The sequence below is a fragment of the Cyanistes caeruleus genome, chromosome 3 (genome assembly GCF_971803275.1).
Source record: "Cyanistes caeruleus chromosome 3, bCyaCae1.hap1.1, whole genome shotgun sequence".
Taxonomy (NCBI): Eukaryota; Metazoa; Chordata; class Aves; order Passeriformes; family Paridae; genus Cyanistes; species Cyanistes caeruleus.
In genome coordinates this window covers 38,877,699-38,894,654 of record NC_141703.1, presented here as the reverse complement: position 1 = coordinate 38,894,654, position 16,956 = coordinate 38,877,699, and the positions used below count along the sequence as shown (strand labels likewise).

The 16,956-nt window shown below is 36.0% G+C and overlaps 1 protein-coding gene across 9 annotated transcripts in view; it reads left to right on the top strand.

Moving 5' to 3' along the window:
• Positions 1 to 16,956, top strand: part of PCCA (propionyl-CoA carboxylase subunit alpha) — a 300,758-nt gene that overhangs the window by 109,688 nt on the left and 174,114 nt on the right. For 7 of the 9 annotated variants that reach the window (XM_086880805.1, XM_086880804.1, XM_086880807.1 and 4 more), the window contains 2 exons: positions 5,865 to 5,943; positions 12,583 to 12,685. In XM_086880805.1, the coding sequence (XP_086736931.1) occupies positions 5,865 to 5,943; positions 12,583 to 12,685 (182 nt within the window). The remainder of the gene's footprint in view (positions 1 to 5,864; positions 5,944 to 12,582; positions 12,686 to 16,956) is intronic. The other 2 variants (XM_086880812.1, XM_086880811.1) reach the window with 1 other exon arrangement.

The window sequence follows — 16,956 nt, the reverse complement described above, 5'->3', positions numbered from 1 at the left end:
GATTTGTGTGCCTCTCAGCAGACATGGTTGACTAAATTGAATGTGTAATAAGTAATCCCTATAGAACAAATAATGTTTTAATAGTTTTTAAGTTCCCTATTGCCCATAGGGCTGGAGGAATCTAGGCATTAATGCCCTGTCTCTTAAATCCTCACATTTGAGCTTTTCAAACTGGACTTTACAGAACAAGTGCAGCTGTGATTTGTGGGATGAATGTAATATGCGGTAATGAGTACCTCACTAAAGGAGTTACCTAAAAGTATATCTGCAATTGGACATGATAGTCAGAAGTTAGGCATGGTACACTTCTCTTTATATGACACTGACACCAGTGATGTTATGATCTCCATTCTTCATTGCTTTGTGGACTACAGCTTACTTGAATATAATCCAGAGCACCAGCATTCTGTGCTTACTGGAATAAAGTCACTATTCATCTTCTGAATATATTACAGAATGGTGAAAAGAGCAACCAGCAAATGAGTCTGGGACTCATTTTGATGAAGGTTAAGTGTATTATGTTTTTAATGAGTTTTGGCTTTTATTTACTGAAGCTTGATATTAGTGAAAGTACTAAACCATATGCTTGAAATTACACATGTTTTTAAATGCTTTCTAGAAGAAGGCTCTATTGCAGTAAGATACCTTATTTTCCTTGTGATTTTTCTTTAATTTTCCCTTTGAGACTGCAACCATGAGAAACTATTTAGGTTTATCACAGGTAGATAAACAGCTTTTCACCTGTGACAAGAGCAATTGCTGTGCCTTTATGTGCCAGAAAGAAAGTGAGAGTTGCACTGCCACAGCTAACTTCTAAGCAGTGTAAGATCTTTCTGCTTTCAGTTTAAGTTGGGGCTTTTACCCTGCACTGGTTAACTGCCCTGAAACCCCTCCTAGGTTTCCCTGACTTTTAAAGCTGACATAATTGAAGTCAGTGTTTCTGAGTCAGGCTTTGTGTCCTCGTTGTTAAATCCAGTGATAACTGATCACTGTCATGGGAGCATTGCCAAAATAAAGAGTTTATTAACCAAACGGGGACATTCAGAAGAGAATGATAAATAAGATTTGGTTTAGTCCTGCATAAAGACATAGTAATGTGACTTTATTTCAGTTCACTTTCTCTTCAATAATCTTTCTCACGCTTGTGTTTTAAAGATTTCCTGCAAGTATTTTTTGAACAGTTTGATAAATGTAAGTCAGAAGGCATGCAGTGGCTTTCTAGACATCCTTTAAAATACATTCTTTTTTAATTTTCTTCTGAGTTCTTCTGGTGTTCTGTTGACTGGTTCCTGTCTTTGATATCAGTAGCACTTTGGAGGTCATTATATCAAGGCAGTCTTAAATCTGTGATAATAAAGTCAATTACAGACAGCTGGGTGGTGCTTTATTTAGATGGAAAATTCTTAAACTGTTTTGATACAACAAGGATTTGTACTATGATGCCATGTAGTGAAAGAAAAATGTCCCTTCTAGCTTTTTCCCCACCCATGTTTTGACAAGTTGATAAGTTTGGTTAAACTTCTAATTGTAACCACTGACCAGACAAAAACATAGTGATTTTAATTTCAAAAGATCTAAGGTAGAATGAAATTATTGTCTCCTAACATTATATATATAATATATAAGCATATTTTTATATATTATATCTATAAACACATTATATATAATATATATATAAAATGTGTTTGTCCTTGTATATAAAGCACTGTATATGCAGTGGAATACTTTCTAATTGTTTCTAATTTCACTAAACTAGAGTTTCCGTCTTCTAAGAAAGCTTAAGTAATTCTTAAAAAAATAACCATGGGTTAGCACTTAAAACAGTAAAAATGTGTGTGATGCTCTCTTGCTGCCTGTGGTTTTTTTCTGTTTCTCCCTGCTGTGTTTTGGCCAAAGATTCAGTTGTAGTAGGCAAGGCAACTCAGGGTTGAGAACACAGCCCTTACGTATTTCAGTGATTATTATCTATGGATACACATTTTCTATAGGTGTGGGAGTGAAATCTTTTTGCCCCTGATTTGAGATGTTTTCCTGTGTTGTATAGAGAGAATGTGACAGGAAAACTAGGCTAAATCGGAAATTGGAAGAAGTTCAGCCACAAATTGCTGTATTGGCTCCTTTCAACTGTCTCTCTATTTGTTGGTGTGGGCTGTTGTGCTCTTCTGATCCTTTCTGTAGTGCTTAATTACATTGGCCCTTTTCCCATGCTGCTTTTAGGTCTGTTTGTAGAATTGTACATTAAGAACTGTTGGATTCTTAATTCTGAAGCATCGATGAAACTCCAGAAAGTTTGACTCCTCTAATTGAAAGGATTGAACAGCTATGAAGTGCAGCCAGTTAAAACTAAATGAAAATCTGTACAAAACTGGAGATGAACATGACGTTTTTTTGTCATGTTTCATTTGACATGGGTTTAGTTAGTGCTAGGATTTAATAATGGATATTGAAAAGAATCTTGTATCGCCACATGCAGTATTGCTCAAACTGGTATTGCACAATGTGTACTGTGGTCTACTATCTGCAACTTGATAAAAATGGGTAAATGACATCTAAAAACCATGGTGGCAAAGGGTGGGAGCTAACAGCTGTGGGACATCAGAAGTTTGTTTACTCCTTTTATCATTCAGATTCTCAGAACAGTAACTGTCCTGGAAACAAAGCAGTCCTAACTTATGAGTACCTATTTAGCAGCAGAAGCAGGTGCAGTGATCTTCAAGTCCGACTGCTTTTTGCTTTCTTGCCTCCTAAGATCTTTAGACCCATCCTTAAGAGACATCACAAGAATGGAAAACTATAAAACAAGAGTAGGTTGTAATTTCACATGCAATTTTAATTTCACATAAATTGGCATCTAATTTGAGGGAAGGATTGAAAACCTAACACCTACTCAAGAATGTGTCTGCTTTGTGAGTCCTTTCATTGCTGTTGTTGTGGGTACTTACAAATGGTGTTAGAAATTGTTAGCATGCCTCTCCCTTCCCACAACTAATCTAACCAATCCATGCGAACATCCTTTAGGAATTCTGGTTGCTGCTGAATAGTAAAAAACTGGAGAGTGTTGAATAATGAATTCTGACCCCAGTATCCTATACCCAATATGTATGCAAAACGTAAATTTTACAAGGTCTTCCTTTCAGTCTTTGGTATTGGCTAAAGTGCTGCTCTAAAGCTTAGTTCAGTGCCCCCAAAAGCAAGGGGTGTGTAGCCTCATATTTGAGCAAAAGCTCAAGTACCCTGATTTTCAGGGGACTGGCTGATTTACATGCTAACATGTAGAGGTTTGTTGTAATTTTTCCTTCTTAACCAGAAAAGCTTTATGTATTTTTTCAAAACTGGCCTTAATTTTCTTAAAAATCATTTTATTTTTACTTATATAGTGGCTCTTGGGAGTCTTCAACCTCTTTGCCTATGAGCATGGCTGACATATAATCACTGTATATAAAAAAGGCAGGGAGGGAGTGGAAGGAAAGTGATTCACTTGATGAATGATACTAGTAACCCATATATACTCTCAGATAATTTAACTATGTGAGTTGTGATGAAATACATTTTGAAATACATTTTGAAACATACAGAGACTTACTAAGGCTCATTTTCAACGTGCCTGTTTTGCTTTGGAAATTGAAGAACAGTAAATTAGGACTAGATTCTGCTTACAGAATTAAAATCAGCAAACCATTCAAGAGGCTGATATTGTTAGACTGAAATTGGTAGCATAATTAATGGTGATTTTTTCAAGTACATGTAACATTGAATAAAATAGATTAAGTGATAGAAACTGCCTTAGTGCATTTGCCATAATAAGGCTTAAAACAATGCTTGTTTCAAAATTTCACTCTTGCAGCTTTTTGGGTTGGACAGGGTCTCCAGATGTTGATAGTATTGCCAGAGATTTGCTAGTGTTGTCCAGTAAAATCTCATTTCTTGCATGGAAATTATAACAAGATGTGCTTTTAGCTTACCATTTTAAGATACCCAGTGACTTGTGTAGGAGCCTGGCAGCTGCCAGGGATCTGGAGATGCAGCTACAGCATCAGTAAAGTGTAGGTATTGCATATACTTAATTTCATGAAAATTGGTTGAACTTCACTGTTGCTGCATGTAATCTAGAGTTATTTTGCCTTTACCCTTTAATGTCTGTGATTGTAGAGGCCTGTATCAAACTCATTGTTACTCTGTGGCTTATCTTTTACCCTTCTATGGGCAATATCAGATATTTCATAAGAAAAATCTAAGAAAGAATCTAGAAAGGTTATTTGCATGGCTCTGTTTGGTCTTAAACTTAAATGTTGTAACAAGAGACTACTTTAGACTCCAAGGCATGGAGATTTATAGCCTTTTGGTAATCCATGCCTATAGGAGTTTGGTTTGTGCTCTACATATTCTTAACTGTTACCTCTCTATAGCTTTCAGCCACGTGAATGCTTTACAGCCTGGGGTTTCACAGTGTAATAATGTGTTAAGTTGGAACTATTTTATTGATTTTTTTTTCCTCCCGTTTCTTTGTTAATTTAATGTTCTCTCGTACTGTTGCTGCTTTTCTGCCTTCCAATCAACACTACTGTTTCTTATGCTTGTCCCATGCCTTTTTTTGGGTATCTCTTTCAGACTTTTTAAGAAAACAAAGAATTTACATATCTTGCTGGTTTTAATTATCTTCTCCTGATCCTCCTTTCAGTTAGATCACTCTGAGGAGGAGGTGAGAATATTGTATTGCTGTCACTTGACAGAGCAGGAGTAGATCTACGTTCCAGTAAGAAACTGTAAATATCAGTAATATATATGACAGTAGACTGGACCACTTCTAGGAGCCATATTCAAAAGTGTATCTGTCCCCAGATCAAAGCCTTTCATAGAATATATCTTCAGTTCTCAAGGACTGATAGACTCTTCTTGGCAGATGATATAATCTGGTCTCATATTAGCCTAATGTTGTGATTTTCATTAAAAATATTGGAGACCAAAGGCATGAAAAATTTTCTGCTATCCTAGAAATGTCAAAAGCATTTTAATCAGATCCTTGATTTTTAGTTTTCTGCATGTTTGTGTAGAGAAAGGTGAAGTTCTCTGGTATGATGAAATTGTTTCAGAAAGTTGCTTTGAATTGAAATTACTTGTATTAAAAGAAAAGCAATCATTACTAAGTCTGCATTTAAACTGTGTACTTTGTTATTGTAATTTTCTAGCTTTCAGGAAATGAAGGTCCTGCCTCATATCCATATTACAGTATCTTGTTCTATGAATAAGATATTGCCTGTTATATACAATGCTGGCAGATTTATACTCCTTGTTTTTTCTTACTACATGTCAGTTTGAGGAGAATACATTTTTGTTGTAAACAAAAATAATCTGTTTTCTGATATTATTACATAATATCTAAGCAGCACAACTCTCAAGCTGCTCTGTTATTTAAAATGTGCTGCACTAGAAGTATTGATAGGATGCATATTTGTTTACTCAATCTTTAGACTTAATTTATGAAGACCTACTAATTTTTGCTATTAATTAAAAAAAATATTATTTAAGCAGCAACAAAGGAACAAAAATTGTTCCAGAAGAAATGTGAGCTTAAAAAGGTCAAATGTCTTATTCATAAATCACTTCATTATTTGGGAATAATTCATTCAGGTTTTTTTTTTGGTATAAATGAATTGGAGAAGACAGCCTTTCTTGGCTGTAGAAATTACTGCACTGACAGCTAAGTTTTGAAAAGAAAAATTTCTCTTCTGTTCTCCCTGCAAACAAAGTGTTTTAATAAACGAAGTTATTGTCTACTGGCTTTATTGGACATGTGGTCAGTTGTCATGTTCCTCTGACCAACTGAACAAAGTTTGAACTTCTGTCTAATTGTTCCCCGCTGTTAGGCTACCCTGTCATGATCAAGGCCTCAGCAGGTGGTGGTGGGAAAGGCATGAGAATCGCTTGGGATGATGAAGAGACCAGGTGAGATGCTGTCCAAAAGCTTGCCTTGATGAATGCTGCAGTTACTGAAGTCCCATTAAACTGTTGTGAGCTGACAGTTGAGCAGATATGAAATGTAAGACAGAGAAATTGGATATTATTTGGTTTTCTTACTTTAGCATAGTGAGAAATATACTTTGGAAGTTTGCATGTGCCTACTTCTAATGAATTATTGCATAAACCTTAAAAAACATCATCCATTAATTTGAGTAAAACCCCCAACATTTACAACAGCTGTTAGTCCAATGTTAGATTGTAAACAACATTTTGCTGTGTGTCTTTCAGAATGCTGATTTATTAATTCTCTGTGTTAGGTAGAATATTTATTGGCCCTGGTTCACAAACACTAATGCGTGCCATTAGTTCTGTTAAAGTTGATGAGACTGATAATTCATACATGGAAACACATACGGCGTTACCAGAATGTGCTCTAATAAATTGCATTCTTCTGTGTTTAAAGCATTTGTATCGGCAAACTATTGTACTTTTGCCTGTTTTGAAACAACATGTGTTTCAACACACTGATGTTTTCATGTCTCTTACTGGTTGTCTGAATCTTGAACATTTCATGCTACTTTGTTGTTGACTCGGACTTTTACAATCCATTCTTTCTCTGCTGACGTTCTGTCAGCAAGGAGCTTGATTTCAACTCCGTGTGCTGCTGATCTGACAGAAAACGTATTTTCTGATTTTTCCGAACTTGTAACGAAAAGCCTGTTTGATCCAAAAGAACCTGAATGTTTTCCTTCCTGCATGGAGGGAGCAGCACATATGCTGAAGTCAAATCAAAGTACAACTGAAATTTTGACTAGTTTAATTTAGTCACCTGCAAGACTTCCCTGACATTTTTCTGTCCCCTATTAAATTTTTGTTTGTCAAAACCTAAAAGTTGGATGAAAGAACAATGAATGTCTAGCAGTTAAATTCAAGATTTAAAGAAAACTTAGTGGGTTTATTTGTTCCTTGCTCTGTCTAGTCCATTTGTATGCAAATCAAAATAGGAAAATGCTTTATTAAAGGGATATTTTGTTGCTATTGCTTTAGAATCCAAACTTACTACCTTGATTTTGTTCAGGCAGCAGTTCCATCTGTTGGACTTCAAAGAAAGGTGTTCATTTCTTGTTTATTTCAGAAAGGAGTGAAGCAGCTTGATTAAAGTAACTGTTCTAAAGTAAAAGTGGATCTGAAATCATGATTGCAAACTTATTTTGGAGAAGGGCTGTGGTTATGGCTTATAAAGTCTCCTAGCTAGGGGAATTCTTTTACATGCATTTGCACATCACTAAATTAATTTAGTACTATTACTTTGACTCAGTCCTATTTTATGATAATTTGAGCTGCTTGCCTTGTTTATGTAAAGCCTTTGAACGGTAGAATATCCAGAATTCGATGGGACCCACAAGGATCATTGAGTCCAGTTCTTAAGTACCATTCATTCATTATTTGGAGTGGAGTTGTTACAATAATCATCTTGGTTACTTATGCAAACCTTGTCTTTATATAGTGTAATGTTGAATCTAAAAAGGTGCTGAGAGGAAGACCATCCAGACAGTCACAGGTCAATGCTATTTATTGAAACCTAAATCAAGGAGAAATGCTTATTTTAATGTTTGTGAATAAGCAAAATTAAGTTGACAAAATACTTGTTGCAGGAAGAGGAAAGTGAGTTCCAAGAGAATTTGAAGCCAAACAGATTTACTTTGCAAGTGAAGTAGAGCATTTGGGTTTCTCTTATAGTCTGTCTTTAAGAATGCCTATGAGGTTGTAAAAGATTTGTTCTATGTGTCCAACAGTTGTGTAACAGACCTAAAATTGTTCATTTTTATGTGTCTAGAGAACACTTGACTTTAGTGTTTTGAAGGTGACTCAGTTGTTACAGATAAAACAATGTATCTGATAGTTTTAATACTGCATAAAACTACTGTATAAGTTTTGCTCTATTCAGGACCATGTAATACTAAGTAAACAATTGATCAGCTATGGGGGGACTCTGGAAAAACAAATATCTGAGTAGCCTTTTGCATTTTAGGGTTTATAAATGCAAGGTAAGTGTGAAGAATGGCTGGTAATATTTTGATCTGTAAACTTGTTTTGGCTTTGTCTCATGGGATTAATTGAAAAATACTACTTGTAAAAAAAAAGTCTTTATATAGAATCATTCCTGATTTGGAAGAGGAAAAGGATCGTAGAGTCCAACCCCTAGCCTTGCATAGGACCATTCCCAAGACTCACGCCATTTATCTGAGAGCATTATCCAAGCACTTCTTGGGCTCTGTCAGGCTTGTGATCTGTGACCACTTCCCTGGGGGGCCTGTTCCAGCGTCCAGACACCCTCTGGGTGAAGAATCTTCTTCTTTGAAACATACTTTTGGATTTTCAGGCTACTTGAAAACCTTTCTTGTTTCTACTGGCTATGTGTACGATAAGGAGGCTTAAATCTATGCATGGCATGGTGTGGAAATAGCCGCTGGAAATGGAAAAGACCAATCTGAGGAACTTAATTGCTCCTGTTATAGAATTATTCACTGTGGTAACTTAGTACTTCATCTTCCATGCCCCTTAAATATGCCAAGTGATGACAATTGTTTTAGATCATCTGTGATTATTATATTATTCCAGCTATAGCTAAGATTTCTTTTAATTTTCAGTTACTATTTCTATTTTTTGATACAGTTTTGTCAGTGTTATAATTTGTTTTTTGAAATAGGTGTTATGCCCTTCACTGTGGAAGGCAGCAGTGATGATTCCATCTCTGGGTAGGGCTGCTGTTGTGTTCTTAAAGATACGAGTACCTCCCACTTCTCACTTCTATTGCTTTTTTCCTAATTTTGGTCAAGTTCTGGACTGGAATTTTGTGTACAGTTCAAGCCACTGACCCACATCTGAAATTAAAATAGCTCTATGTTCAGTCTAATGTAAACCCTAGCTAGTTTTCTTAGTTTGGAGAAGTATAATTTAGCATGCTTTTTCTTCATCTAACAGTAGATGCCCACTTGAAATTATACTGAAAAGGAAGGGCAGATTTCTGAAAAGCAGTTCACTTAAAGTTCAGGTTAGTTGGTTGGTAGGTTTTTTACAGCCTGAAAAAGTTCTGCCATGGTCTGTATCTAAAAGTGTTTTTAACAGTCATTGATCATCCCAACTCTGTGCTTGTATGTGAAGAGCCCCTGTGCTTGCATCCCAGTGAACCTGATCTGAAAGTGCTTTCCAGGTATAGGCAACGTGGAGTTCATTGTGCAGTACAGTAAAACATGACTAGGCCAAGTGTCGGACTATCTACACCTCATCTGTGTCACTCCTTCTTTGTGGAGAACCTGAAGGCTTCCTGCTTCCAGTATGCTCACAACAATTGTACATCTAACTAAATCTTTAGGCTTCATGGCTCCAAATGGTAGCCTGGCAGCTCTGAAAAGGAATTAGATTCAGGACTTCATCTTTTACAAAGAACAGATTGGAATTTTCTAGCAGAGGTTGGGATGGATCTTTGCGTATCAAGGCACTTACTGACTTGTAGGCTCAGTATCAGAGGTCATCATACGGGAGCTATTGGCTCATGTTTTAAATTCTGTGGATTTGCAGATAGAAATTAGTTTTTTTAAGTAGTAGCTTCAGTTGCAGAAAAAACCTCAAAGTTGTAAATTTGAACTAAATTATTTTTTTAAGAGTTACCTTTGAAAAATTTGGAGCTTTGTCTTAGTAATTCCCCCCTCTTGGCTCACCTTCTGTAACTTTTGCTAGGTCTTGAAGTCTTGTGTGCTTAGTGGGTATCTGTTTGAAGGTTTTTATCAAGGCAGCTTCCAGCAAGAGATATTTAGAGAGATGAAAGATTTTGTCTTCTAAACTATAATAATAGGAAAATGTAAATTGTCATGTTTCTGAAATTCGTTCTTGGTGCTTATGCCAATTTTTTGAACGGAAATCAAACATCTGCTCTCAGATTCCAAGAACCCCTTATTATTTCTCTTCTGTGGTCTTGTGTTTGGAATGAGCAGTGGGACTGGAAGAAGTTAATGTGGAATAGTAAATAGCAAATCATTCTGAACTCCCCATTCCTAATGCAAAGGGATATATGGAGTGTGCAGTATAAGAGGACAATGCTTTAAAAACTCAACAGTATTACCTATTAGAGGCCTGTGGATTGAGTTTGTCATCTTCCCAACGCATTGCATTTGGCCTTTCAAAGTACTGGGCAAAAATGGGAGTTTATGGGCTTGTCATCCTTGGTCTGTCCTGCAACAGGGTATGTGATGTTCAGGTAAGGGGAAGGAGTCTTTTGGATGAGTAAAGAACAGTGTTTCCTAAAACCCTATTTTTTAAAAAACCCACATATTCACATGCTATCTACATGTGTAAACGTATGTAAAATGCTGTGACTAGATGATTTTGGTTGATTCTAATCTATATTGGTTTCTGTGTGTGAAATCAGCAACATTTGAGTATCTGTTGCCTATTTGCCATGGTTTTAGAGGGTTTCTACTATACTAATGGCTATCAAACATCTACTTTTTAACTAGATGGCCCTTCTAATGCTGGCCTTGAAAAGAAAAAAAAACCTGTTCTTTTACTTTTTCCTGATTCTGAAAACTGAAATTTTACATAATGAGTACAGTCTTTTGTCTTTCCTGACTGCCTTGAAAGAAAATTGTTTTAATTAAAGCAGCACTGCTGATCTCAGAGCTGGAGGCAGAAAGTTGGCATGGCTGTTTCACTTCAGACAGCCACAGGAAGGTTTGTGGCAACATCAGTAATGCTTTTGTACAACTTCAGTGTGAGTAAGTGTACTGTAGGGAGAGAGGGGAACCTTAGAGAGATCCTGTTCTCCCTCTTTACAACTATGCATGTTTGAAGGGATCTAGAGACAGCATCTTGTCTAGCTTCATCCTCTGAATAGCATTACCTCTCAGTTTAAATTGATTGCATTGATCTTTGCCTGATTATATCTTGCATTGAGATTACACAGCTCCGAACTACCACACCTCCCTAAAAAGCCTGCTCTGCTTCTTCATTCTTTCCAGTAGTTTTTTTTTCCCTCACCTCCATTTGGAAGTAATTTTTTTCACTGGACAATTACAACTGCACAGTTTTGTATGATAAAACAAGGTCAGAATATCTGAGATAGTAATTCCTATTATATATAGTTTAAACAGATTTACAGATGTATGGAGGAGATGATTAGACACCTGTCTTTTTTTAACAAGTATTGCAGTTTAGATTTCTAATTAGCACACTTCCTTCAGTGAAAGAAAATGTCAATTGTGAATAATTGTGCATAAAACTATGTGACACAAAAATGTTTACAAAACAAAACAGAGCCTTTGATATAGGAGTTAAAATTGCTGTAAATCAGTTTCAGTAATAGACACTGTCTGTTTATTACAGCACTTGGGTTTGTTTTTTTTTGACAGATCAGATAGTGCACAGAATCACTAATTTTGATGTCATTTTTTTCTCTTTACTAGGTAATTAAATATATTGAAGTTAAGTATGAATTTAGGGAAGTTGTACATTAGGTATGATCTCTCAAAGTTCCAACGTGTATTATCTCAAAATGCTGAAAAAATGTGAAGAAATACTTTTAACTTTACACATTTCTCTGCTGTAAATATACCTATCTTGTGAATCTATGGTCTGGGTTAGCTACATCCAAGAGATGGAAAGCATGAAAACTTCAACAGTTGTGCTGTAATTCTTATTCTGGACAGAAATGTCAGGGATGCTGTTTCAGTAGTCAGTCACACAGAAATTTGACCAAGCTTTCCCTATGTATCAACATGAATAGCACTAATATGCCACTTAGCCTGTAGAAAATTTCGTTTCATTCATTTGAGTCCCTGCATTATGCTCTGTCTCACCCTGAGAAATCTGTTCATGAAGTTGTTTGTCAGAGCTTATGACACAAGGAGTATTATTTCTGCTATTTATTGGAAATGTAAGTTAGAAAATAAAGTATTTTTTCAATCTTTATTTTGTTTAACTACATATGTAAGAGAAGAAACAGAGGGAAGCGTACAGAATGCTCTGTATAACCCTCACTTATGCTTTAAGGCAGGGAAAAATTGCTGGTACAACTAGTGTTTTCTGTGAGGTCAAGTATTACATCTTTAGGTTGTGTTCAGTGGTGGAATTTGCAATGTGTGTAATTTTACATTTGCAGTTGTTTAATGCACAATTGACCCTCCTCTGCTGTTCTTGGTTGTTAAGAGGGCTGTGTTCTGTAAGTAATGGTGAGCTTCACCTTTACTTCTGTACAACAAGCACTTGGTAATCACTGGGTCTTAAAATTCTATTACTTTATTAGTTTTGCAGAAGAAAATGCCAGCAAAGGAAATGAATACATAATTGTTGTGAATGTTCCAGCTTTTTAAACACACTGAATTTTTTTGTGCTTTGAGAATGTTTTGTTTTGGTTTGTGGTTGATTGGGAATTTTTTTGTGTTGGTAAGAAAAGTACGAAAAAAGGGACACTCATGATGGAATGAACTGCAAATGGTATAACTTGGTTTTTGGATGTGTGTATTGATTAGTGAAGATTGACTGTTTACTGAAATCAGTAAGTGTTCTTTCTTGTGTGCTTCAGGACTTCTTAAATATAGATTATTCTTTTTGTTTTCATTATTTAAGGGAAGGTTTTAGGTTTTCATCTCAAGAAGCTGCTTCAAGTTTTGGTGATGATCGCTTACTGATAGAAAAGTTCATTGATAACCCTCGTCACATAGAAATCCAGGTTGGTACTATTATTATTATTGCTACTCTTAATTATTGTGTATTTATTTAATGAGGTTTGAACCCATAAATAAATCAAAGTTCAAAATGTTTCAAACACTCCACTAAAAAAGGCCCAGAGTCTTGTGTTTTCCGGTGTCTTGGGTCATTGCTCAAACTACATGGCTATCATGTACAATACAGCCTTCCTGTTTTTATTCTCTAGCCTTTCTTTAGCAGGAAGACTGTGAACTGTGTTCAGTTTGTTGGAGGAGAAAAAAAATGTTACAGGCATCTGTCCTGAAGGCTGGAAGTTTGAACTCTGGATCCTGTTGGAGTGCTTGAGTGCAGAGGATGTAGGAGTTCAAGAACTGCCATGCTTAACAACTTGTTGCAAGGTCTAGGTGGTTTTGTCAGTATTTTGGAATTCTGTTCTGAAGTATCTACTTGGGAACTTGGGAGGATTTGTGTCACATTTTGGGTAGTCTGTGGTTCAAAATCAGGTGTATTCTTTTTAACTTCTGCATTATTTCATTTTCTGTCATTTATTGGATTTAGAGTTAAGTCTGGTCTGCTGATGCAGAACAAAAGTTGTTTCTTTTAGGCATTTGTTCACAAAATTATGATTTCAAAATTTGTGATGTTTGATCTTGTGTATGTTGCTGAATTGTATTGTCAATAGCCTTGAGGTATTTCCTGACAAGAAATCTTTACAGACATGTTCATGTCCTCAACAGAAATTTCATTTTTTACACAGAAATTTCATTTCTTTTTTGTGCAAAATCTAAATCCTTTCTGTGTTGTGGCATATGGTTGTTTTTGTTTTGTTTTTTTTAAATAGGGCCTGAAGTAGCTCAATAACTGAGTGAAATAAGAACAGTAAACTTGATAGTGTGAAATGATTTCTGTGAGAGAAATATTTAACATTTTTCACTAGGTGTGTGTCTGCTAGATGTGTATCCACAGCCTTATGCTTTCTATGGGGCTAACTTGTATATAATAAAATCATAGAATGGTTTGGGTTGGAAGGGACCTTGAAAGGCTATCTAGTCCAACCCCCTGCAATGAACAGGGACATCTTCAACTTGATCAGGCTGCTCAGAGCCCCCGTCTAACCTGGTCTTGAGTGTTTCTAGGGATGGGGGGAATCTGCCAGCTCATGGGGGAACCTATTCTGTTGTTTAACCACTCTCATGATGAAAGAGTTCTCTGTTATATCTATTCTAAATCTATCATTTTGTAGTTTAAAGCCATTACCCCTTTTCCTGGTGCTATGCACCCTGCTAAAAAGTTGGTCTCCATCTTACTTACCAGGTCCCCTCTAAGTACTGAAAAGTTGCAATTAGGTTTCCCCAGAGCCGCCTTTTTTCCAGGCTGAACTGCCCCAAATCTTTCAGCCTTTCCTCACAGGAGAGGTGTTCAGTCCCTCTGATTATTCTTGTGGCTCCTACTCCAGACTTGTTCCAACAGGTCCATGTTTTTGCTGTACTGAGGACTCCAGAGCTGGATGTAGTATGGTACGGTCTCAGCAGAGAGGAGTAGAAGGGGAGAAGGGAAGAAAGAAGAGTGAAATGAAGAAACAGTCTGTGAACAGTGAAACAGCAAAATGAAGAAACAGTGTAAAAATGAAATTTAAACCTCACCTTATTCTCTATTGAAAAGTCATGGAAAGGTATACAGTGAACTGAGTTTCAGCATTGATCTTAGGGTTCAAAAGAGGTCAGATTGCTACAGCGTCTTTCTGTATTCTCTTGCTATGGCTAATAATTTTTGGCTACCTATGTCCTTTTTTCTTTTTGTCTGTGCAGATCAGTACACCTCTAAGATCTCTTCTTTCAGTGCTTGCAGATTTGGGAGATTCAGCAAGTTCCTACTGATTCTTCAGTGACATAAAAGTTAGATGAGATCGATTCTTCCATATTTCCTTGAGTTCAGAGCAGATTTTACATTGTCTTGATTCCTTTGGGTTCAAAAAAGGTTACCCCAAAAAACTAAGTAGTAGTGTATTTAGGAACTGTTGAATAATGGCAACAAAATGTCTTTGCTATTAATAATTTATAGTTTTATTTATAATGAGCATACAGTGAATGTTGTTTTCCTTTTACAAGCACTTTGATGGTACCTTTTAACAATATCATAGCATATCATTTTAACTTCATGTTCTAATCAGCTTTAGGACGTTGACCTTGGTTCATTTTCAAACTGCTGAATATACAAACAATTTGAGACCAGATGCCAAATATTTATTAATTTAGCAGTGACTTTTAAATAGAACTTTTTTTAGCTTTCTTATATTTCTCCAAAGCATTGGTACTTAAAATTGTTAAATAAGAAGTTTCCTGTGTCTAGCTATAAAACAATCACTTTGTAAAACATGAGAAAAGACTAAAACAATTAACAGGAAAATAGAGTCCAAATACACTTTATGCTTGAACTGATTTGAAGTCTTGTTCTCCTGAAGTATCTGATAAAAAGTTTAAAGTAAGAGTACATGGAATGTCTACTACTTGGCCAGACAACAATCCTACAACTGGAAACAGAATTTAGCTGAATCATGTAGGAGGGATTCTGCTACATAATATTTAATTATTTTGGCATGTAGATGCACATAGCATGTACTAATGTCCTAATCATCTAATCCTGCAAAATGGGGCATTTTCTGTTATGAATGTTTAGATAACAGAAACAAAAGCTGTAGCTGGGACATGCATTTTTAATGAGCACTGGAATTCCACGTCATCTCAGAGATGATGATTTCAGAATGCTGCAAATGTCTTCTGAGATGGAATCTTCTGAGAAGCAATTGTTTCTTTTACTGGAAACAGTGGTCACAGAATAAAAGTAAAAGCCTAATGCTGGATATTGTTGGCTTATTCTATTTGTAGTTACTTTATCATAGTAGATGTTCATTCATATCTCTTTTTCACATTAGTTAATAATGGAAAAACATTTCTTTTAAGATCCAGGTTGCTGAAATGCAGTAGGATATGAGAAATGTCCTGAAGTGAAAAAAAAATTACTGCATTAATTGAAAAAATGTATTATTGTCAGAGAGAGAGGAGAAACACAATGACCAATTTTTATTGTAATGTTCCAAGATTTTTTTGTTTGTTTTGACAAGACAGAATTCTGTGGAAAGTTGTAGGCTAATAGTGAAGCAGAAGTGCTCACAAGGAATCATTCTGCTTACAGGACAGTGATTTTTCCATCAAGTACCATACTATGCTCTAGAGGTATTGCTTTAATACTAAAATAATGCACACAAAAAATCAGTCCAAAAATCTTTGGACCTCCCAAATGATTTCTTGTAGGGTCCCATGGGTTTGTAGAGCTCCACACATCTGGATTGGATGGGTGAGCACTTAGGTAGGAATTACCTGTTTTTATTTATTTATTTATTTTTATTTTCTTTTCTTTGTGTTGAGTCCCTTGCTAGGGAAACTAGCAGTTGGCTAGTTTAGAAGCATCCTGGTGCTAGTGCTGCTGCTAAACCTCCCCCTGGACAGAGAAAAAGTTTCTTGGAGATTCTTTAGTTTAGGAAATCCTAAAGTTGTCAACCTTCTAGACCACTTTTTCACTAGAAAGCTCCATAAATTTGTGGGAGCACAACAGAATTTTTTAGAAGGGAATACATCTGATCTTACAGGCACAGAGCACCCTGGATCTGATGCTGCACAGTGCACATGAGTTGTCTTCATGGGTTCACTGCCTCGTTTTCAGTCACATCTACCCAGATTTTTCACGCCTTAGCAACCATTGGTGTCATAGATACAGGAATTCATCTTGCCTAGTGCCATACTTGCTCTGTGATGCTAAAAGGAATAATAAATAATACAGATGCATTGTCACAAATGTGAGTAGATATGGTTGAGTTCACACAGTTTGAAGAAGATTGTCTCCTTGTTTTATCTTGTTGGTTTTCAGTGTAGAGCTGAGCTATTAAAGAATGAAGCATGAATATTGGCATGGGTTCCCGCAGATCAAAGCAGGAAGATAGATGGAAAAAAAAATGCGTTAGAAGTAAAATTTTATAAGGAAGAAAGGGAGCAGGTGTGGTCTGTGTTAAAAGAAATTGTTCTAAGAATAAGTGTAGCATTATCATCATCAGATGAGAAGAAGTCTACTTGAATCTTGAAATGTAGTATTTGGTATTGGAAATGGCTGCATCATGCCATCAATTTCATAAAGGGACCGAGTTCCTTTTCTTACTTTCACCTCTATTTTGAAGTTGAAGAATCAGTTAAGAGTTCTGCTATGCTCAACTTGTGGGCTTTTTTCTAGTGTGTAATTTAT